At 34.5% G+C, this 24,859-nt stretch overlaps 2 protein-coding genes across 4 annotated transcripts; both read left to right on the plus strand.

Annotated features, from left to right (window-relative positions):
• LOC18768186 (zinc finger MYM-type protein 1) lies at positions 4,711 to 5,787 on the plus strand. The gene has a single exon (XM_020570981.1). It carries the CDS (start codon positions 4,711 to 4,713, stop codon positions 5,785 to 5,787), a length of 1,077 nt encoding a protein of 358 aa, XP_020426570.1.
• On the plus strand, positions 11,929 to 23,764 carry LOC18767611 (probable DNA helicase MCM9). 3 transcript variants are annotated; one of them, XM_020553903.1, is made up of 21 exons: positions 11,929 to 12,153; positions 12,295 to 12,397; positions 12,505 to 12,604; positions 12,708 to 12,846; positions 13,327 to 13,393; positions 13,864 to 14,038; positions 15,557 to 15,656; positions 16,087 to 16,184; positions 16,387 to 16,452; positions 16,664 to 16,759; positions 17,283 to 17,399; positions 18,425 to 18,497; positions 19,014 to 19,080; positions 19,967 to 20,048; positions 20,289 to 20,410; positions 20,512 to 20,579; positions 22,172 to 22,281; positions 22,363 to 22,410; positions 22,495 to 22,647; positions 23,274 to 23,359; positions 23,471 to 23,764. In XM_020553903.1, the coding sequence occupies exons 1-20, from the start codon at positions 12,017 to 12,019 to the stop codon at positions 23,348 to 23,350; spliced, it is 1,998 nt and encodes a 665-aa protein (XP_020409492.1). In that variant the 5' UTR covers positions 11,929 to 12,016; the 3' UTR covers positions 23,351 to 23,359; positions 23,471 to 23,764. The 3 variants fall into 3 exon arrangements, with proteins under 3 accessions (XP_020409492.1, XP_020409491.1, XP_020409493.1); XM_020553902.1 differs by having other exon boundaries at positions 23,274 to 23,764; XM_020553904.1 differs by having other exon boundaries at positions 16,667 to 16,759; positions 23,274 to 23,764.

Consider the following 24,859-nt stretch of genomic DNA (forward strand, 5'->3'; position numbering starts at 1 on the left):
TTGAGAAAAAAACTGTTGTATCTCAACTTACATATAAGATAAAACATTGGGCTGAACTAAATGACCAAAATATTGATGATTTATATAACATCTAAAATTAATTAATTTTTTTTAAAAAACGTGTCATTATATTGTCGAAGCCTTCAGCCTGCTCTGACAAAACTGCATGAAGTTGAATTTGAGCAAATGCACATTTGGAGTCTCATTTGGTCGATTTTTGGGATACTAGTCACCCAAAGAGGCATCGAGGCTCACCCCAATAAAATCAAGGCCATCCTCAATATGAAACTACCTGCCACAACGACAAAAATACAAAGACTAACGGGCAGAACAACCGCTCTCAACCGATTTCTTTCAAGATCTATAGACAAGTGCATGTCATTCTTTAAAGCCTTAAAGAAAAGATAAAGAGACAAGTGAGATGAAGAGTACGAAGCAGCTTTTCAAGATTTGAAGGCATGTCTTACTTCAACTCCCCTATTTCCAAAGCCCGTACCAATTGAAGTTATTTCTAGCATATTTTAACTCTAAAGATCATACTTAGTACTTTGTTGTTTATGTGACTTTTGGTATATTTTCACATTGAGAGCAGCAACGCATGCACAAGATTTGCATAATGAAACTTTAGAGAAGCAAAATGAAAAGGTAAGATGATGAAACTTTGATTATAACAAATCAAATTCTAAGATATGTATTTCACATGCATGAAGTGTATGTGCACTACAATCTCAAAAGCTAGAATAAGATCACGTTGACAAAATTTTAGGTGTGAAAAACAAATAAATCTCATGTTATGCAATATGGAGTCGTACATGGGTTCAGACCCAGCAAATGGTAGCTATACTTCTGTCAAAGATACCTCTCCTGATCAACCTCAAGAATTGTAAGCTAATACGACACATACCTCATTCATTATCTGCACAAGGTTTCTGCTCTTAATTTTGTCTGAGCTCTGAACTTGTATGTTTTTTAAATTTGCATATATATAATTGACAATTTGGCAAGAGAAAATTTAAAAGTTAAAAATGTGTTCCTAATATTTTATAAACCATATCTTTTTATTATTCACTTCCACAGAGCCCCTATTGGCTCTCGTGAGAAACTGGAAGCTCAAAAGCTGCTGCTTGATAAAATTGTTTATAGGAAAGCATATGGACTACATCATAAATAAAATAGGGGAGCTTCTGTTTGGATATGAGAAGAGCTAAGAAGTAAGGTTAGGCCTGCGGGGCGCAGCCTCTAGTTAATGATTGGGGACTGCATCAAGATGCTTGTAAGTCCTTCTTGCAACTCCAAACATTAAATTAATACAGATATACATGTGTTTGGCTTAGATCTATACTATAATGATTTCAAGTAAATCCCTTCATTTTGTGCCTCAGATCTTAATTTTGAGTTCTTTTCAACACAGATGAGAACTTATGAGAACCACTGTGGACCTTTTTTGACATATGGAAGGAAATACACGTGAGCTATTGCCAACATTTGCAATTGTGGCGTTAGCATAGAGAAAATGGCTGTAGTATCTTATCAGACCTATTCTCAGAAATCACATGTATAGTTCTTCCTTGTTGATCAAATGATGTAAAAAAAATAAGTAGTCGTTGAAACAGTAAACTGAAATCTCATCTTCTACCTCAAGTGGAAGCAAAAATTTGGTCAACCACATTTCATATGCAGCAATTGACATCTCATAACTTATATTGAACTAATTACAAATACAAATTCAGAATCACTGACAATCAACTAAAGTTTCCTCCTTTTTGAAGTCCTGGCTTGCCTTCAAACATTTCTCACTTTTCTTGATTGAAGATGTCTCGAGCTTCTTGGCCTTCAAGATCTGCCTACAACACGAACAAGCCTTCTCCTAGACTTTTCCAATTGTTTTTGTGGGTTCAGAAAATCCATGAACCACAATATTCCAGATACGTTCATCTAGAGACCATAAGAAAGACTTCATTTTAGCTTTCCAAGCACCACAGTTGTTCCCATCAAAATATGGTGGATGCAAAACTGAGCCTGTGACACACTCCATCCTAAGGTATGTCGGATCGAGCTAAGAATGTTCAGTAACTTGTTCTGATGCCAATTGAAAATACCTATAGGATGTCTTAAAATACCAAAAGCGTAAAGTCTGTGTTTTGAGCAGTTAAGAGTATCATGATAATACAAATAAAACACGCCAAGGGGATTGATACATCAATTTAGAACGTAAAACAAGAGAAAAACACAAAAAGTATTTTACGTGGTAAAACCCTACCTCTGGAGAAAATTCACAGGACCTGATAGTTCAAGATAAATCCACTATTGAACGATGATTACAAGAAGTATACAAACTTGTCCTAGACACTCTAGACAACGTACCAACTTCTTCGTAACTCAACTTCTCGCGGGATTTCTCCTTCTCTCCTTATGTTGAATCCGATTCTTGACGTGATCGATCTAAGCTCACCGGAGGTATGAGAACCTTGTAACTTATGCAAATGAATGTAAATGAATGCAATGACAAATCACCAAGATAATCTTACTCTTGATGATTTATCCTTATGAACAACAAAGCACAACAACTTTCTTTTGTGTATATGAAAACTCAAGAAATACTCTCATCGTTGAAAGTTGTAATACAAATTAAACCAAGCCTTACTTTTTATAATGGTTTTCAAAACTGGAAATAAGATCAATTAGTTCATAATCAACATATTAATTTTCTAAAATCATACTAATTGATTTCCAATCAAAGAAGACTTTTAATGTTCAAAACTGGAAAGCAATTTATAAAATAAATTATTCTTTCTTAAAATAAAAAGTCTTCTTAATCATAATGTTAATCAGATTGTGAGTTTGAAATAATGCTTGAAATACCACAATCAGAATGCATGATTGAATAAAGAATTTACCTTAGTGATCGTCGGTTGACATATGAGCCTTTAGATCATATCTTAGAATTTTGACAGCCACCATCACAACTAATTTACCATTTATACTTAGTCTAATTGGTTTCTAGGAAATGCCAATCATAGAAACAATACTAACAAAAGTAGATGCAAAGCTTGGTTTTATGAATTGTTTCTTGCAAGATAACAACATAGTTGTATAAAGCCAAGGCGTGCATCCAGGGGCGGAACTAGCATATGGGCTAGAGTGGCTCTAGCCCAGGGACCTTTTTAAAAAAATTAAAAAAAATTAGATGTGGTTGTGTTTAATTTATGAGGGCCAACGTGGGTTACGTGGCCAATGCATTGGACCATTGGTGGTTGGCTGTTGTCTTTTTATTATTTTATTATTATTTCTTGTGTGGTCTATTTCCTATTCAATAAAGTATTCTAGTTTCCCATTGAATAAAGTATCCTAGTCTGATATGATGAAATATCATATTCCTAGCCTAGTTTGTCCTACACAACTTTATAAGTATCTTAGTCAGTCTAATAAAAAAAGAAGAAGACGATATTCATATTTATGAAACTTAGCCCTAGCAATCCCAAAAGAATATCTACAGCGTTTTGTATTTTGTGCTACCAAAGTTGACTTCATCGTCAACACGCGTATTAAAGGTATCTAACTCTCCACAGTCTCGAATTTTTATTTTTTTTCATTGATTTGTTTAGTATAAAGTAAATTGTTTTGTTTTTGATATGTGTTATTAGATTATAATGTCACATCAAAACCAAGCAAGTAAAAGAGCAAAAACTATTCATTCATTCTTCAAGAAAAAAAATAATAGTGATAAATTAGACAATGACAAGGCTTTTACATTCAATGATAAGGCTTCACCATCAATTGAGTTACCTCATCACACATCTCCCGTAGTTGAACCTAACCTATTTGATGTTGCTTTTTTGGAACGAGACCATGGAAAACGTATTCAAATATCTGAATACCATATTAATCAACGTGATGAGGTTCGGCGTGCTTATATCAAAGTTGGACCTTACCAACCAAAATTATCAGAATATCCAAGGTCTCAGTTTGGGTCGCAATATCGCCGATTTCAATATTCTTGGTTCTCCCAATTTCCATGGTTAGAATATTCCCCTTCAGAAGATAAAGTCTATTGTTTTCCATGTTTTATTTTTGGTAATGGTCGTCCTGCATTAACTATTGAGGGTTTTAATATGGAAAAGATTTAATGATAGAAAGAATTGTGTATTTTTGACTCATGTTGGAGGTCCATCTTCATCGCATAATACTTGTGAAAGATGTATGGAGGATTTGATGAATCCATCTCAACATGTCGACAAAGTTATTAATCGACAATCAAAGGAAGAAATTTTGAAAAACTGGTTACGGCTCAAGACAACGATAGAGTGTGTTCGGTGGCTTACATATTAGGCATGTGTTTTTAGGGGTCATGATGAATCTTTGGATTCTAAAAATCATGGAAATTTTATTGAAATGGTCAAGCATACAGCAAAGTTTAATGATGAGGTGGCTGGAGTTGTTTTAGAGAATGCCCCAGGAAATGCAAAATATACCTCACCCATGATTCAAAAGGAGATTTTAAATATTCTCGCAAACAAAGTGAGAAAAAAAATCGTGAAGAAGTTGGGGATGCTGCTTTTTGTATCCTTGTTGATGAATCACAAGATACGTCAAATAGAGAGCAAATGGCTATTGTTTTAAGATTTGTTGATAATGATGTTTTTCTATGTGAACGTTTTTTTTGACATTGTGTGGGTTGAAGACACTATTGCATCAACACTTCAAAAAGAGATGAAGAAAGTACTTGATCTCCATGAATTATGTATTGACAAGATGAGAGGTCAAGGATATGATGGTGCGAGTAATATGCGGGGTGCATGGAATGCGCTACAAGCATTATTTCTTAGAGATTGCCCATATGCATATTATGTACACTGTTTTGCTCATCAACTACAGTTAGCATTAGTTTCAGCATCAAAAGAAGTGGCTACAATTTGGTTATTCTTTTCATCATTGAATTCAATTGTCAATGTCATTAGGGTTTCACCAAAACGTCATACTGAGTTACAAGTTGCTCAATCAATGAATATTGTAGAGCTATTGATTACTGGTGAACGAGAGACTGGTAGAGGAGCTAATCAAATTGGTACCTTGCATCGACCTGGAGCTACTCAGTGGAGTTCTCATTACGATTCCGTTTGTGATTTAATAGAAATGTATGATGCAATTTGTACGGTTCTTGAGAATATAAAGGAGGATGGATCCACAGGCTCCTTACATGGGGAAGCTACTAGTGGATACAATGCGATTAGGCAATTCAAATTTGTATTCATCTTGCATCTATTGAAAGAAATTATGGGACTCACATATATCCTTTGCCGAGAACTACAACATAAGTCTCAAGACATCGTGAATGCTATGAACCTAGTTGGTACAACAAAAGATGTCCTTGAAAAATTGAGAATAAATGGTTCAGAAACTTTTATTGGGAAAGTAGATTTGTTTTGCAAGAAACATGACATTGATATGCCTGATATGAATGCTCAATATAAAGTGGGAACAGGTCGTTCTTGTCAGCAAAAGGACAATATTACAGTTGAGCATCATTACCACTTTGACATATTCAATGATGCAATAGATTTTCAATTGGCAGAGTTGAACAGTAGGTTTAGTGAAGGGGCAATGGAACTTCTTATTCTTAGTTCAGCTTTGGACCCTAGTGATTCTTTTAAATCATTTAATATTGGTAAAATTTGCAGCCTTGCAGAGGGATTTTATCCTCAAGATTTCACTCTAAAAAAGTTACATATTTTGAGATGGCCCCTAAAACTTTACGAGGCAGACGTACCTCATCATCCTATACTTTAAAAAGTATCTACACTCTCTGAATTATGTCAGGGATTAGTTGAAACAAAAAGGTCAAAAAGATATTATTTGATTGATAGGTTGATTCGTCTTGTGCTAACTCTCCCTGTTTCTACGGCAACTACTAAATGAGTTTTTTCAGCTATGAAACTTGTTAAAACAGCTCTTCATAACAAGATGGAGAATGAGTTTCTAGCAGATTCTATGGTTGTCTACATTGAAAAAGAACTTGCTGACAATAAATTTAGATGTAATAACAAAAGATTTCAATTTTCTCAAGGATCACAGGGCACAACTTCAATAAGCACACTTTTAATTATGTTGTTGAACATATTATTTAATGCATACTTTGCGTGGTTTATACTTTTATTTGATTTAATGTATATACTATTAGCATGGTTTATATGATTTAATGCATAGTTCTATTTTAGTTAAAAAATTTAGCTAGCCCACCGGTCGAAAAATTTCTGGTTCCACCCTAGCTTGTATCTCATTTTTAACGCAGCTTTTATATTTTTTGGTCTGAGCATCTAAAATTCCTAAAACGTTCCTGTGCATATATTTGAGATAAATGATCAAGTGTTCCATGTTTACTTGGTGATTTATCAAACACTTTAATCATTCATATTGCATTCATTTGCATTATTTGATGACTCATACGGTTGAGGGCACCAAGACCATGGTGACGATTTTCCTCTGGCAGCCTTGAAGTAATCGTGACCAGTATTGCGTTCAACATATGGAGTGTCGAAGATTATCCCGTGGTAGAAGTTGAGTTACGAAGAAGTCGATAAACATTATCTAGAATGTGTCTAGGATAAGTGTGTGAGTACTTCTTGTAATCATCATTCTATAGTGGATTTGTGTTGGACAGATGAGTCATGTGGATTTTTCCTAAAGGTGGGATTTTACCACGTAAAATAATTCTCTGCATGCTCCTTTATTTTATGTTCAGCACATTTCAGGATTGATAAACCATATCAATCCTGCTACCAAAGTTTACTTTTTGTTTATTGATTATAATATTAAATTGGCCTATTCACTCTAGGCATTTTAAGTCATTCTACATGTAATTTCAATTGGTACCCAAATTCCACTTTGGAATATGAGCCGAACCCTATGCGTGTCCGACACCTGACAGGTGCCGAGCACATTTGACCAAATTTCCCTTCTAACTAAAATTCAAAAATTTCTTTAGGGTTCGACTTCTGCCAAAAAGTCGGCAGAGTCTCCCCTGTAAATTACTTGTTCCCAAACTTTTTCACCTGTACGACATACAATTCAAATATCCACAACCGTTCAGCATGCACAATGTTAGAATTTATGCAACCAAATAACAAATCTTTATGGCCTCAGGCCTTATAGAAATCCTAGGGCAATTTCAGAGCAAGCTACTTCAGTAATTTACAAAAACAGAATAATTACAAGATAACATCCTACATAGAGGAAAAATGAGGAGTGATGAGTGATGACCACCTTGTAGTGGTGCTCTAGTACACGACTACGGCCTGGGGGAGCAAAACATTTAAAAGTGTGAGTGGATAAAATAAAGTTTTGAAAAATATAATATCAACATACTAACCCCACTGTTAAAACATTTGAAAATTCATTTATATCCATGTTCTATATTCGTACAAAAGTCAAGCATGCATATCTATATACATATAACCGATTATGCATTTGAACAAATCCTTAAAACCATTTGAAAGCATTGTAAAGAAACATTTCATTTCCACCTAGCTGTACCCATCATATATCCATCAATTCCATGATTTTCTACGAATTCCCACATTATACAATCAATTCCTTGTGTCACATAATGAGACACATCCTCGCAGGCCTCGGTAATAGAAAGTAGACCCGAGCTGCATTCCTCGCAAGACTCAGGAGACACTTGGTGAACCTAAGCCGCATTCCTCGCTCCTCACGGTCCGGATATCCCTAAGACTCGTGAGGCAACTGTCAAACGTGCGCTGACTCAACCGAAGACAATTAGGATGTCTGTGGACATCATTATATCCGAACGCAACATTTTGGGTACATATGGTGGTTTAAAACACAAGCCTTTCTTGGACAATTATAATACTATATCTCATTAAATCCTTAAATCCTGTTATCACTTCCTTTTTCTACCTTCCAAGCCATTCACATTTAATCATAAACAAATTTCTTTTAAAGTATGTGAACTCAAACTTAATACTTGTAAAACGAAAGCCATACATAATTCCTTAACTTAACTCAATCATGAAAAATCCTTCAGAATCGTTCTCAAACTAAATTTGAATATGCATAAAATATTATTTAGAAAATTGGAAATCATAAATTATCAACTCCATAAGCAAAACAATTAATAACTACAGTTCAAAAATTTCTTAAAACTATTTAGAAAACAAATGTCCACTCACTATGCGTCCGAGCTAGCCTGACCTTTCGAGGGTCCTTCCTGCGAGTTCAACGAAGCCCGGTTACCTTTGCTCGAAGATCAATTCCACCGTTAAAGCCCTTAAACAAACTATTTTTTCCTTGAAAAACCTAGAAAGTTTTGGGTTTGGATTTGACAATTTCTACTTGAAATTGGGTAGGGTCTTTAAGGGAAATCACATAAGGGAGGTAGAGGAGTGTTTTGGGAGTAATTTTGTGGTGGGTGGTGGCTGGAATTGGCCAAAAAAGTCATCGGTGGCCGCTGTTTTGAAACATGCCGGTTTTTGGGCTTTGTTTTTGATCGATTTTCTGGTTTAATCGCTTGGAATCATGTCTTGATATGCGTATGTATGGAAAGAGGAGAGAGAGATGAGTTTGCAAGTTGTGGCACCAGTTTTGGTGGTTGGACGGAGGAGATATCTTTGTCTGAAGTTTGCTGCTCGTGAAGGAGGAGAAGAGACTAAGAAAATCTAGATTTTTAAAAACTGAACTTCGAAATATTTACGGTTATGACACTGAGCTTCCATAGATCATAACTTCTTCGTTATAACTCCGATTTGAGCCCACTACGTGTCTGCAAACTCATCTCGACGTGTTTTACACAACGGTATCACCAAAATCCCTAGATTCCTTCTTGAACAAAAAGTCAACTTTTAACCCATTAAAATATCCCGGGGTAAAATTGTCTTTTACTTGAATAAATTAATAATTAAATGTTAATTTAGGATCGGGTTATTACATGATGGGTAAAAAGAGCTCTGTAGCTTGTCCTTTCTTTTCCTATTGAGTGACTTCTGCTTTTTACTGACATTCAAATTATGATAGTTATCCCAAAAATCAATTTCCTCGCTTGAACTGTATCCTTGTTCAATGTCTCGAACTTGGCGGCAGCATCGATGGCGGTAATGACAGCGGTTTACCCTCTTAGTGTTCTTTAGCTTGTACGACAGAAAACAAGTAATATCTTCTAGTGCATCCAAGTATGTCTCACATGCAGCCCAACACATCTTACAGAGGCTTTTTCCAATGCATTGGAATAACCCCAGCTTGAATAATAGATAGAAGAATAATAAAGATGAACAAAAGTTTTAAAAAAAATATGAAAACGAAACAAATCAAACATTTCTGCAACTAAATCTAAAAGAAAATGCTCTTCCAAGGCTAGTCTACGAAGCAAACTCTAACGAAAATAAGAAGAGTACAACAAAAGAAGAAGGAGAAATTACTTATGTAGCAGAGGACCAAGATCATTAACAGTTCCAATAGATTGGAGACACATAGATGCTCAATAAAGCAAATGAAATCCCAAGGTCCTGAACAAACATCCCTGCAGAATCAAACATATCAGAGTAATATTAGCAGTGCAGTGAAGTACAATCAAAAAAGTAATCGTCTTTCTTTTATCTTTTAAAGGAAGTAAGCAAGCAGCAGATTACGAACAAAAGCGAATAAGGAAAAATTGTATGAAAATTATCTGAAAGGTTTTGGCAAATAGATATGAAAAAGACTCATAGCAGGCTCCCAAGTCAGTGCAACACAACCATATCATACCAATTTTTATATGAAATTACGACAAATGATTGAACATAATTATGGCCAGGCAGGCAATAAAGAGAACATTTCACCAGAACTTACTCGCATGAGCCACCAAACGTGGTCTTAAATGGAGCCAAAGTAGACCACCAACCCCATCTGCAGCTTCACTGATGACATCCCCATCTGCAATACAAGTTCAAGATCAAAAGAATGTGTTTAATGCTACCAACTCCTCCATCCCATTGATCTCGTTGCCCTCGAAAAAGTATATCAAGCTGCACATCATTACAGTTTGAGATATTCTGAAGCAAACACCTTGCTAAACAATAGTAATTAAGTTATTGCGCAGATTTGCAGGAGACAAAAAAAAACATTCGCTTGATATACAAGTATTAATGTATGTTCCTTCCGTTTGCATACGAATTCAATGCGGTCGAGGCCCTTCAACTTGCAACTACTGACGGCAGAGACTTTATCTATATTGCTACTCGGTTCTGTCAACCTTCTTTGTATTGTCTAGATTTTGAAGAAGCCATAGTTATACTGGAAATGCACTACTGAAACTTCTGAGGTATACACACAAACTGCTGACGACAAAATCTTGTTTTTGTCATGTATATGCAGATGAAAAGATAATGAGAACAAATTCCAAGCATGATAATAGATGAAGAAACCTTATTCTAACAGATTTGATTTAAGAATATTTGAGAAGATTAGAAAGAACAAATACTCTTTTCTTGTGCATGTTACAGATTGAGTGCCATCTCATGCTTCCTGCATGATTGGAAAAAGAACTATAAAACAAAGGGTAAAAAAACCCCTAAAAAGAGTTGTAAAACAAAAATGGGAAGTCAGTGTTTTGTGTAGTTTGCAGAGAATTTGATGAAACAACGAACATAACTCATAAACTTACCCGATCTATAGCTTTATGAAACTAGTGGAGAACAAGAAATGGATCTTCCGTCCAATGCAATTTGCAAGAGAAGCAGTGGCAGTTGGATGCAATTTATCCCACGTTCTGCCTTTTGGTGTCTCTTCTTTTCTCTCTTTTTGCACGTTTAATCTCTTTTCTTTAATTTTAATTTTTACAATAACTTATTATCCGACATGTGGGGGGACATCATTCTGGTTGAATTGATGAATTCGGCAGATGCAAACCGTAATTACCAATTTGGTTTGGTTTTGACCATGAACTAATCAACATGTTTAAAAATCGAACAGAAATGTATAGTTTGGTGTAGTTTGGTTTGAACTTTTATAGACTGACCTAAACCAAATCGGACCATCTACTAATATATATATATATATATATTTGTTTTATATGTGTAGTATTCTAATTAGACTAGCTTTTCCACACACGCTTCCGCGTTTGCAATAGGCTTTTTTTTTAAAATTTATTTAAAATTTTAATTTATTTTAGAATTAAAAATAATAATGGGTAGTTGTGTTCCATAAAAATAGGATCTATTATCAAATTTTGTTTTAATATGAAAAATGTGAATTTACCATATTATCCTCATTTAATTAATAATTTCAATTCTTAATGTTTGAATTAACCAAAGGTATTTTTTGGTATTTTGAATGTTTCACCATTCTATATATAGATAGATAATACCAATATAGGAGTGTTAATTTGAAGTTTGATGGACTTTTGGAGTTATCTATATATATAAAGCAAAAAGCAGAGAATGATGAAACATTCAAAATACTAGAAAATGCCTTTAGTTAATATAAACATTAATAATTGAAATTATTAACTAAATGTGGATAATATGGTAAATTCACACTTTTTTATATTAAAAAAATTAAAATTAAAAGAAAAATAAGATAATGGATCTTATTTTTATGGAACACAACTACCTATTATCTTTTTTAATTCTAAAATAAATTTATATTTTTTTTAAAAAAGTATCTCTCAGACATGGAATCGCGTATAAAGAGACTAGTTAATAATAAGTGAGCTTTAATTCGGCTGCAGATTTAGAGTGAAATCAATCCAATTCGGACATGATTGTTTTCTCTTGCAATTTTGTATGTCACCAATCATTATTATTATTATTTTTTGTTTTAAGGATATTTCTGGTATATTGATTTTTGGTGGATAATCAATACACTCAAAGAAAAATAAAATTTTGAATATCAAAACGACACATCAACAGAAAGAGAAACTCTTGAGGCTGTGTCCAAATAGAACCCGAAGCTTTTTAGCTGTAGTGAATGAAAAAGGGAAGACCACCCTTCCCGCTCATTCCCAATTTCCCCTTCTTCACCTCACATGGACTCGGCGGCAAAGGATGAGCAACCTGCTCACGTCAAACACTTGGCGGCATTTCTCATCCGCCACCACTCTGACCAGCTTCACTCCATGGCTCTTTCCCAAGACCCGAAGCTTCATTTCCCTCTCTACGTCAAGTACATCAAACCCTCATCAAAACCCATTTTACTTTTTTATCTTTTTTCTTTTTCAATGGTTTGCATTGCATCTTTCACTCGCTGACTCTTTAAGCTATCTTTCTCTATCTCTCACTTTGTGTGTGTGTATATATATCTTAGTTTTGCAGAGCTCATGGATGACGATCCTCCGCTTTCACACCTCGTCTTCTCTCAACCCACCGAGTACTTGCGGCTTTTCGACGAGGCGGCTGTTTGGGCTCATGTATGTATTCAAATTGTGTGCTTAATTACAATTGTAGTCTTAATTTGTTGAACTGAGCTTGTTGAAATGATGAATTTTGATTTGAGTATGTGTGGTATTCTGTGTAGAAAGTCATATTGGGGGATTTGAATGGTTCCAATAAAGGGATAAAGAAAGAATTCATTCATGTTCGTATCAATATCAGCGGTTCACCACTTGAATGCCCTGGTTTGCTTCTGTTTAAGCTCTTAAAAATTATTTGGAGCCATTTCTTTCAACTGGGTATTCTTAATTTTGTTATAAACTGTTGGTTGATGTGTGTGTTACGTAGAGACTTTTCCGAGCATTGGGCGTGTGAGAGTCAAGCATCGTGGGATTCTGCTCACTCTCAAAGGGACAGTAATTCGATCTGGAGCAATCAAGATGTATGAAGGAGAGAGGAAGTATATGTGTCAGAAATGCAAGCACGAGTGAGTTTTTTTTTCTCTCCTCAACTATTACACACATACTATGTTTGTGGAAAGAAAGAAACATCTGGATATATTAAAAATTCTTGTGCTTAAAGAAATATAATGTTCATAAATTTGGTTCATTTCATTCTAAATCTTGACTAGCTATGTTAGCATCCTTGCTGCTCAATATGTTTTGAGAGCATGAATAACCTAGCTCAGTGCTATTGTAATGTAATTTACCAATTACAGTAAAACTGTCTATAAAAGTAAATTCTGCATCTGATCAGCAGTTTTTCTTGGAATAATTTCAGAATGAAAGATAGGTACTAAATATGATATTCTTTTACTATTTCATGTGGTATATTGAATCTTTTTCTTTGAGAACAAATTTTTAGTTTACTGGAATTATAGATGTAGCACATATGCAGATATTATTCCAGTATATATTGGAATAAACTCCTCTTTGCGTTGAGTTAAGTTAACTTTGTTTATCTGCAGATTCCTGGTTTATCCTGAGCTGGAATCGAGAAACTCCATAAAACTGCCATCATATTGCCCCTCCCAGGTTATTTACTTCAGCTCAGAACTAAGAATATTATTTGCTATTCATTGTTTGGAAAGTCCAAAGGCAACATTTAGATTAGCATTAGCAACTATCAGAAGAGGTCATGTGGGTACATGTAAAACATTAAAAAGTCTTTAGATTTTTTAAAGTAGGATCATAGTCATCTAGATCTTTGATTTTGGTTTTTTTTGGACTTCTTGTAGTTTGCAATTATACTTGGGCTTTAGCTTAAGTAGTACATGATGGGTTTGATTGGGGTTGGTCGTTGGTTTCAATCATGCTAAGAATGAAGAGAGAATAACACTTTAATTTTGAAGATTGACACTGTGTGTGGATTCAGATGTTTAATAGGAAACTTAGTGTTTTATTTTACTTATTGTTTGCATTTTTTACTAGTCACGTCTCTTCTGAATTCTGATATAATTATGCTTTTGGAGTTTTGGCATCTGATCTGATTTTCCCAATGACAGAGGTCTAAACCCTGTGAAGGCACAAAGTTCGGGCATTTAGAAGGTTCTATTACATGCCATGATTATCAGGAAATTAAAATCCAGGAGAGCACACATGTACTGGGTGTTGGGGCAATTCCTCGCTCAATTCCTGTCATTCTAAAGGACGATCTTGTTGATATTGTTAAAGCTGGAGGTACTACATTCTGGGATCTCTGCTTTCTTTTCTTCTTTTCTTTTTGTTTTTAATAATTTACCTCCTGATATTACGTATTCCAAAGTGAAACTTAATTTCAATTTGAAAATTATCCCAGTTTTATTAATTGGAAATAAGTAATTATACATTTTTGTCAAAACATACTTTTAGTCCCTGTATTTTGCTTAGGAATTTTCAATTTCAACCCCGTCTAATGCACAATCATACCCTTGTAATTTGGTTGCAATAAAGCCCAAATCTCAAAAAGTGATCACTTTTTCATGTTTTTAAAGGGATTGGAGTGGGAATTTGACATTTTAAGTGCAACAATAACCACCTGATGGTACAAAAAATTCAAAATCCTTTGCCAAATCCCTTAGAATAATACACATGACAAACTGGTAATCTTTTGGGCTTGATTGCAACCTATTGAAACTACAAGGGCGTTATTGTCCATTTTTAAACTACAGGGTCGAAACCAAAAATGCTAGCAAACTACAGGGACCCAAAGTGTATTTTGGCCTACATTTTTGGATAATACAAGAATGTGCTTGTTTTCAAGTTTCTTTCAGTGTAAACCATTTAAGATTACCATATATTGTTTTGCCTTTTAAAATATTAAAACAAAGCTCAATTATGGTTTACTTAAAGATGAACTTCATGGAAACTTAGCATTTTAAAAGGGTGTTGCATAAAGAAAATTCTTAACTTTGTACTAGAGAACTACAAGAAAAGAGGTGTGCTATCTCGAAGATGAAGCTGTTGTATATTTGCTCTTGAGTCTCTTTGTACTTATTTTGTATTTCTTCTTTCTCTGTTATTTCCTCTTGGATAAATGTTGTTTTATTTGGTTGTACCTGAAAAATCCTTGACTGTAAGATGGCTAATAACTAAGCCATTTTACAAAATCTATGAGAAAACCATAAATCTTCACACTTTTATGGTCAAGTAATTTTCTTAAGTAATCATTTGGACTTGGGTGGCCAGATGTCAATAAAATTATTCTCTATCAATTCTCACTAATTTTAGATAAAGATCATAGATATCTGTTTGCTCCAACTAGGAAACTCTGCTTGGTTGCTTAGCAACTTGAGCTCTACTAAACTGATTCAGTCAAACAAAACGTTGTATAATTTCTTGAGTCCTTTTCTTTGATAATGTAATTGGAGACAGCATCAGAATTTTGTGTAGACTTGTACAAAGATGGCATAAACTTGATCCTTAATCTTAATATCGTTTGCTATTAACAATGGTGCGATTTGGACCTACTCTTTGAATATGTGGTTGTTTGTTATGTTAATTTGTGCCTGCATTTTTTCCTCATTATTATGTAGCATCTGTTCTCATTATTATATAGCATTTTTCTTGTCCTGCTTTAAACGAATGAATCTATATACATATATTATATATATATAATGTATATTTGTTTATGTTATAAGATTTTTTTTTAAAATTCGCCTGTATTACTTGATTTTGTTGTGTAATGGTGAATATGACTTTTATTAATTGTTAATGCAGATGATGTTATTGTTACTGGGATATTAACTGCAAAGTGGTCTCCAGACTTAAAAGATGTGCGTTGTGACCTTGATCCTATATTAATTGCTAATTATGTTAGGTAAATTTAATAGTAATTTTTTTTTTGAATTTACATCATGAATGGATTTAAGGAATACCATATGGGGTTTCTTGATATCTTCTGTGTGATCTAGGTTGTATGAAGCTTAATATTGTGTTATGTACTTGTATAATTGAAATGTATATCAGTAACTTACTGAGAAAATCTTTATTACTATTTCTTCTATTGGATTACAGTCCCACCCTTCCCAAAAAGAAAGATGACACATTCACATAGCTCAAGTTTTGGATTTTTAAATTTAAGTATACCTTAGCTGCCTTGGTAGCTTAACAGTGTTGTATGCCGGTGAAGATACTGTTTGATAGTGTAAGCAAGTAGAACTAGAAACACTCAATATTAGTTTTTCTTCCGGCAGATTTCACATTTTTATATTTGTTTTTCTAAAGAAATTGTTGTGTTTGATATTTAGGAGAACTAATGAGCTGAAGTCAGAAATTGATATACCTGATGATGCTATTATGAAATTTAAGCAGTTCTGGTCTGACTTCAAAGATACCCCTTTGAAAGGTAGAAAAGTTATTGATTCACAAATATATACGAGAGGGTATTATCATATAAACTTATCTTTTTTGTGCCTGTAGCATTGCGGAATATTTAGGATATTAAAGTTTAGTTAATTGTTATTTCGGAGTGATCTGATATTGTACTATGAGCTTGAGTATCTTTTTCCATTATAACTTCTTTTTATTTTCTTTCGAGAATTAAACAGGGCGAAACGCCATTCTACGAGGCATTTGCCCACAAGTCTTTGGACTCTTTACTGTAAAGCTTGCAGGTATTTGGACATCAACATCCCATTCATGTTATTTACTAGGATTTCTAGCATTCTGAATGAACTAGTTTAGGGGTTTTGGTGGTATAACCAATAAAATTAACTGATCTGTCTGTTTGTCTTTCCCTCCTTTTTCCTTTCTACATTCAGTTTCTCATTCATTTCTTTTTAATATTTCCTGTATAAAAATTAAATCACATTTCCTTGTTCAAAGTAGTGGCATTAACACTTATTGGAGGTGTGCAACATGTTGATGCTTCTGGGACAAAGGTTCGAGGAGAGTCTCATTTGCTTTTGGTTGGTGATCCAGGTTATTTTTCTAATATTTATTTATCACTTTAGAAGTTTTCAGACCTGAATATTTTATTCCTAGAAAGGTTTAAGTCAACTGAAACTAAATGCCATGGTTCATTTCAATCACACTGTCACTTGCATTTAGCCATTTTCGTAATACAGCTTTTGATTTCATACTAAAAGACTCGTTAATTATAATACAAAAGACTCATCAAAATACTAAAAGACTCAACACTTAATGCTAAAAGGCTCATTCAATGATAGGAATCTTAGAAAAAAAATTAGAAGACATTGAGACCAAACACTTTAATTGACTATATTTTAGACCCAAAATTCGGCTTAATCTCTCATGATTGCTTGCTTCAATAGATATCAGCCATAATACACACACAACTGCACATGCACGCATGTCAGAACATACACTCGCACAAATATCCCACTGAAGTCCTGTAGATGTGTTATTGGATCTTGACCAACCTTTGGACTGTGAATTATAGTCATGGACTCTATATGTAACCGTTGGCAGCTAAAACTCTCAGGTACTGGAAAATCTCAATTTTTGAAGTTTGCTGCAAAGTTGAGCAACCGATCTGTTATTACAACTGGATTAGGAAGCACAAGTGCTGGATTAACTGTCACTGCAGTCAAGGATGGCGGTAAGTTTTTATATCTCCAGCTGAATTCTTAAGTTGTTTCTTCTAAAATAAATAAATAAATAACAATTAAAGAATGATGAATCATTAAGTTGGCAATGGTTCCATTTAGTTTGTCCTTCCATTGCTTTTTCCTCTCTATTTTCATTTATTGACATTATGTATGTATGCAAGTGTTTTTCATCCTTCTATGTGACATGTTTGGAAATTAGTAGGATAGAAAGCATCAATGCAAGATATGACTGAGAGACATATATTCATATCATATAGAGATGAGTGTTGGTTGTGCAGTGTGAATGCTTCTACTGACAAGTTGCGCTTGTCTATAGTTGAACTTCCCCTTGTTCATGCCTCTTTATAATTATATAAGATCGTTTTTCCTTTTTTTTTGGTAAAATTCATATGGGACAACTTCGATCAAAGATATAGTGAACAAACAAAAGTATGACTATTTCTTATTTAGCAAAGAATTACTCATTAAAAAGTTGCTTTAATATATTGTTTTGCTTTAAAACTCTGTGTAAAGCATCAAACTACAATAAAGAGTGATTTAATATATGAAGACACAAAAGAACATTGTTAAAGAACTGATTTGTTTTTATGCCTGGAGAATTAGCCAAACATGAAGAAAGAGTGGTTTATATTAACTTGGAAGGCATATGTGACCCTAGTTACATGTTCCATGTCAACCTAAATAGAAGAATAATGAAATACTAAAATTCTCTGATTTTTTATTTTTTATTTTTTATTTTGATAAAAATCTCCAAAGGTTGATTTCATGCACAAAATTTTCAGTTTAAAGTTTTCCACTTAAATCAGATTTAGTTTGTAATCTAGATCTCTTGTAAGCATGACTTTCTATTTTTTTTTTTAAAAAGAAGAAACAAAAATATTCTAAATTTCTAAGCTTGGCCATGAACTTACGTCATTTAATTGAAAAACATTATATGACCTCTATGCACTGTTTTACTTTTTCTTCCGGTACAATATTAGAGTAAATGGATTAACTATGTTTATGAAATATCTAGGCGAATGGATGTTGGAAGCTGGAGCCCTTGTTTTGGCAGATGGTGGGCTTTGTTGCATAGACGAATTTGATAGGCAAGTCCTTTGATGGCTTTTTGGAACATTTATTTCTATCCTTTTTCATCATGCATTCAAATTGGTAATACATGATTTATATGTTTTGAAGTTATGACCTTACCATGCCCCGATTCTTTTTGTCATTAATAATTCATTGTCAATAATATTACCTCTATAGTTATGCTTGTGAAAAATAACTTAGGGAAGCAACTCTGTCATTCTCGATGGAGAAAAAAGAAAATTTCAAATCTTAGATGCCTAGTTGCTTCTACTGGATTGCCCTGGATGATAATTAAGTGGGAATGAACATATGCATTTGCACTAAGCTCTATTAGACTCGGGAAATATATATATATATATATATATTAAACAAGGAAAGGAAATTGTAACTTCTATTCTCAATTATTTTTAGTTTTGGAAATTCTGACAAAGTCTTAGACAATTGCATAATATAAACTTGAACTTTAGTGGTTGACCTTGAAGTTGTTTCCTTGCTTCTTGCCATATATTATCAAGTTAATTCTGCTTTGTCAGCATGCGAGAACATGATAGGGCAACCATACATGAAGCAATGGAACAGCAGACCATAAGTGTTGCCAAGGTAACATCTTTTGCTTATGTTTTATATTAGTTTAGGAAAAATATGCTGTCCTCTTGGGAAATTCTAGTCTATGTGTAAGGTGGGTTTAGTGTGTCAAATAGGTCAAAATCTGGCCAAACGAAATAGTGTTCTCCGCAGACTTTTTGCTAAGATAAGCAACCATAAGGTTACTCTCAAACCATCAGGTTACCTAAACCAAAGGTCTAGGTAAGCTGGCCTCAGTAGACCTAGAGCATCGATGGTCTTCACTCTTAATGCAGACTTGATTAAGCATAAGGGTGGCCTTGGGTTGCTACGAGTTCGGCAGCCATGTGGGGCAATGAAGTAGAAATTTTGCTTACTCTCACTCAGGCTATCACTCAGCTTGTTTCTTATTGTCTTTGTTCTGGTCTTTTTCAGTGTTGCTCTTGAATCTTCTGTGTTTTTCTAAATATTAAAAAGCAGAATCAGCTGCAAGTCCCACAAATAACATGCACATTAATACAGTTCGATGCATTACTCTTCAGTGGAAGCTATTTTCCTTTATTCTATCAGAGCATGCTATATTTCTGAGAAATAATACAGTAAAAGAGGATAAGGAAAGTTAGGATTCAATGAATTTCAAATTGCTATAACAGATGCTATTATGCACTACAGATATTGGATTGCCCGTGCTGTTTCCATGTGCTTTATTTATCTATGACATGCTTCAATTTCTATCCATGTGTATAGAACTATTTTCTTATCCCTCACGCTTCTAAACAACATGTTTATATATTTTCTGTTTGTTCGAAATCCTGTATAGAAGTCTGCAGCCTATACTATTATTGATTGTTTAAAAAAAAAGTTCTATTCTATGTTTACTCAGAGCTGACTATTCCTCTCTCTCTGTATCTCTCTTTGCTAGGCAGGTCTTGTGACAACTCTCAGTACTAAAACAATTGTTTTTGGTGCAACCAATCCCAAGGGACAGTATGATCCTGATCAATGTATTACTTACATTCAGAAGATATTGTTAGTTGGATTTATTTGTCTAGATTATGGTTTTCTGATTATGCACATCTGTCATTTGTGGAAGACTATAAACTTTCTTTTGTTGAATTACTTGTAATATCTAACGGAGATCATTATTGCTATTCTTAAATTTTAGCCTGTAAAAAACACATTTCTTCTAAAATAGTAGTGGCTCAGCTTATCCTAAACTTTATTCTCTTATTTTCATCTTGTAGCTTTGTCTGTCAATACGGCACTCTCTGGTCCCTTATTGAGCAGATTTGATATAGTCCTTGTACTCTTGGATACAAAGAATCCTGAGTGGGATGGAGTCGTGTCATCTCACATTCTTTCTGAGGTAATCTGCTCTTAAGATCGTGTAAGTGGCACCCTGTTGTCTTGCAGCCATTTGGATAAATCTAATCATGATTTTTTCTCCCTTTTACTAAACCACTTCAGGAAGAACCAGACAACGGCAAGCAGGATGAAGATTTAGCAAACATCTGGCCATTTCCTATGCTCCGCAGGTAAAATGTTTTCTTTAGTTGAAGAGAGCTTAAATTCAAACCCTGATTTTCTGTTTTCCAGAAAGTTGTCTATGTATAAGTTATTTTTTCTGGTTAAGCCCAAGTGGTGACGGAAGGTAGGGAAATAGGTTAAGACCAGGCTAGGTCAAAGGTTGAAGTCCCTTATATTGTTTTAGTAAAAAAAAAAAAAAAAAATTCCCTTCTATTGTAACAACAAATATTATTTTTGTGCTTTCTCATGTTTGTTATTTTCAATAAGTAAAAAGTAGAAACATCAACAAGGGGTTAGATGAGTCGTCAGGCTTGTGGTTTACCTCCCATGTGTTATGGGGTTCTATTTCTCACGGTACCTAGCTATTTGCTAGAGTTTCATAGTTCCCAAAGACTGTAAGGTTTGAAGGGGGACCAGTTTTGAATCTGAGTCTGCCAAGCAGATTTGGGGGATTTCTGAGTAGTAAAAAAGAGAAAAAAGAGAAACAAAGAACAAGTAGAAACTTCTCAGAATGTACACTAACAAATCGAATGATAAAGAGATAAATCCATGTTTGTAGAAGCAGAGGTCATGCCAATTTTCAGAAAACTTGGCTGACAACTTACGTATTGCTCCTGGCAATTGTTAGGTACTGGTTAGTGTACTAGTACTACTAATCTGCCTACAAAAGCAGTAGATTAGATAAAAGCTTGTGAGTTTTGTCTTTTCTATGCTAGTTTTTCCTTTGAGGAGGTGAATAAGTAGACTTTTGCATCACCTGTTTATAATGGAGAGTATCCCACCTAAAAACTATTAGCGATCATTATGTATTGTAAAGATGATTATCTTATTTATGTGTCAATACGTGTATAAATGTGGCCAGCTGTAATCAAAGGGACTCGAGTATTATGCTTTGCAACATATAGGGTATTGTTAAAACTTTCCTAAAAGAAAATTACATTTAAAATAGTATGTATAGCGTCTTTGGATGACCCTTAGTAAACTCTACAAATACACACATGCTTGCACGTGTAAATAGTGTTGCGCATATGGCAAAGGGTGCACTTCGTATGGGATCAAATGCTCCTCTTATGGTTCAGGGATGGGCTACAAAATAGGACGTACCTTCCCTCCTACTTTGTTATTTTGTACATGCTCTTTTGTCAGTTCTCTCATCTATTCAACCCAATTTGGTTGATATTTGGTGCAATTTCTATCTATACTTGACTGTGTGCTCTGATGATAAAACAAACATAAAATTTAAGAAATGGAGAATCAACTGAGTCATGTACAGCCTTATATGGCCTTCATACATATAAAGTCAATGAATAATTCCTAAAAATTCGTCCTAGAAACTAAATCAGTTAAACCAATCTGGCAAATGAACTCAATCATCCCACACCATAAGGCTTTTCATATCCTGCATCAACATCTTTCAAAATCATTAAAATATCTGAACTATCTACGTCCGAAAGCATGAACTCCTTAAGGTACTATAGTCAACAACCAAAATCCCCTTAATGGAGGTGTTCTCTTCTGTTACACTGATATGTTTCAAGTAAATTTTGTGTCCGACCCTTGCATCAAATTCTATATTCTTTTTTTGGAACAAATCTTGCAGATATATTCACTTTGTAAAAGGGTACTTCAGACCAGTCCTTACAAAGGAAGCTGAAATTGTCATCTCTAGCTATTATCAACTCCAAAGAAGATCTGCAACTGGCAATGCAGGTTCCACCTTAAACAAGTTCCCTTTGTTAAATCTTCTGTACTTGTTCTATCCAATTAGTTTCGCAATCTTTTGTGACTCAGCAAGGACAACTGTGCGCATGCTTGAAAGCTTGATACGCCTAGCTCAAGGTACATTAATTTCTTTGTGGAGCAAATATCTTAACTCAATCTCCCGTTTCATTCCCTAAGATGTTGACTGGGCCTATATTGCAGCTCATGCAAGACTGATGTTCAGAAATGAGGTCACTCGTTTGGATGCGATTACAGCCATTTTATGCATTGAATCATCCATGACTACCTCGGCCATCGTAGACAGTGTTGGAAATGCTCTGCATTCGAATTTCACTGAGAACCCTGATTTGGAATGTATCCTTGCCAGCTATTTGTGCATGCATTTTTCTTTTGTTAAGTTCTGTCCTTGCATATTCATTTTGTATGTGCATGCTAAAATGTTAAGAAGCAGATAAATAATTTTGACATGCCCTAAAAACTGAACTGAATAGTGTGTTGTGGAGAGGACTTTCACTATCTTGACCCATTATTCCTATCTGTCTAGTGTGGTCAGGCAACAGAGTCGGTGTTCATTTCCTCCGGTTTAAGGCCAATTTTGTAGACCCTTATTGGTTCTTAACCGAGCTATTAAAGTCAAGTGTATGGAAGCTATATTGGTTGCCGCTTTGGTGTATAGAGCAATTAAAACAGCTAAAATTTGGAAAGGTAAAGGCGAACATGGATGTGGTTGGAGGTTGTGTAGCTAATTTTTTTTGCTTTTCCAAATCGAGTTGTGTTAAAAATATATGGGGGGAGAGTGAGAGCTTAGATTCTTTATATGCCTTTTGCAGTAAAATCATATTGTTGGATTTATGTGCTAGTAGAGACCTTTTCAGAAAAATAAGAACTGAAATCTTTAATTAATTAATTTGTATATTTTAGAGTCTTAGCTTGCAGTTATCCAAAGATTGCTATTGATCCCTTGACTATACATCCGATAGATGCCACACAAGAAAGACTGATCCTTGAAAAGCTAAGATCATTTGATGATTTCCCTGATGCAAATAGCACGCGATAAGCTTGGCAGGTGAGATGCTTCGAAAGCCTTATGTACAGATGACAAACCTAACATCTTGTATTCTTTTCTATGGAATTAATTATGTACTTTTCAGAGTTTTCATTCTGGTTGATTTTGCAGTATTCATTCATGCTGAAGTACATTGAATGGTCAGTAAATTATGAACGTTCATTCTCAATGTACATTCATTGATAAGTATTAGTAGATTTTGAATGTACAATCTGAATGCAACTATTAGTTCATTTTTCATGTACATTTCGAATGAAAATCCCGTATGTACATTATTTAATGGATGTGTAGACTTTAGGTCCATTAATAAGACCCTTACAACTTGAGAAAACAGTAAAACTTCCAATCCTTGTAATCACAGTTTATACTTTATAGAAGTTTTTGCAAACTCAGAAGCTTCTGACCGGCTTCCTCTGATATATTTGGATTGGCTGCGCCACCTAAATGAATAATAATTCATTTGTAATTTGTTGATTTCCTCCGCGAATCTAATATTTGAAAATGGTTGCGTTCCAATAATCCATTATATATATATATATATATATATATATGATGATGCAGAGAATAAGAATATGTGAGACATAAGTTGCAAACCCTCATTCACGTTGTGCCAGATGAACATTTTCATTCTATATAACAATTTGCACCATGTTTGATTTTTGAAAGGATCTTGCTAAGGTGAGTCACTCATGCGCATGCTTGATTCTTTTATGGTTAATGAGATTTGAGTACCACATGCATCAACAGTTAGAAATTGCCAACAGGCGCTTGGATGACTGACCGAAGTGCAACTCGTTAATAGTGAAGGAATATAGTCTAATTTGAGAAATCATGGACCACCGGATTCCTCAAATTTATCATTCTCGAGAGAAGCTCAAGGCAGTGATTGGCGGAAACACTTAATACTGAAAATATGTGGTTGCAACTATATGATTTGCACCACTGCAAGTAGATTGATGTCGTCTTCGAATTCGTACTTTTGCGTGCTGCATTTACCCCTAAAAAGAAAAGGTGGCTAAAAGCCCAATAGTGGGATAAATCCTCAAATTTAGCATTTTCACTCTCAAAATCCATCTTTAGTAAGTGGGCTAAATGTTTTATGTTGCCCGGTCAAATCCAGTCAGAGGGCAAAGGGCCAAATACTAGGTCAAATGTGGGCTAAATTTTATGGGTGGGCTATGTTTAGCCATCCACTGCTAGAGATGGACTAACTAATTTTGACAAAGAAATTGAAAAAAAAAAAAGAAAAAAAAGAAAAGGAACTGGCAGTTTTAACGACAATGACTAAAGTAAGCAAAGTCAAAACTTTTGGGTGGGGGCCTAGCCCCAATGGCAAGTTCACTATTATAAGCGCTTACCATGTCCAATTGCAAGACGAGAGATTATCCACCTTTAAGCAGATCTCCTGAAGAAAATGTGGAGGATCACTATGCCTCCTAAGGTAAACTTTTTTCCTAGTTATTTATCAGAAACAGACTCCAAGTGAGAAATCATTTGCAC

Source organism: Prunus persica, chromosome G8, assembly GCF_000346465.2.
Source record: "Prunus persica cultivar Lovell chromosome G8, Prunus_persica_NCBIv2, whole genome shotgun sequence".
Classification (NCBI taxonomy): Eukaryota; Viridiplantae; Streptophyta; class Magnoliopsida; order Rosales; family Rosaceae; genus Prunus; species Prunus persica.

What these genes read in the sequence shown, in the direction of transcription:
- LOC18768186 (XM_020570981.1), top strand. Translation starts at nt 4,711, where the DNA reads ATGAAGAAAGTACTTGATCTCCATGAATTATGTATTGACAAGATGAGA.
- LOC18767611 (XM_020553902.1), top strand. Translation starts at nt 12,017, where the DNA reads ATGGACTCGGCGGCAAAGGATGAGCAACCTGCTCACGTCAAACACTTG. An exon ending in AGGCGGCTGTTTGGGCTCAT is followed by an intron (nt 12,398 to 12,504) that starts GTATGTATTCAA and finishes TATTCTGTGTAG; the next exon opens with AAAGTCATATTGGGGGATTT. An exon ending in TGCATAGACGAATTTGATAG is followed by an intron (nt 18,498 to 19,013) that starts GCAAGTCCTTTG and finishes CTGCTTTGTCAG; the next exon opens with CATGCGAGAACATGATAGGG.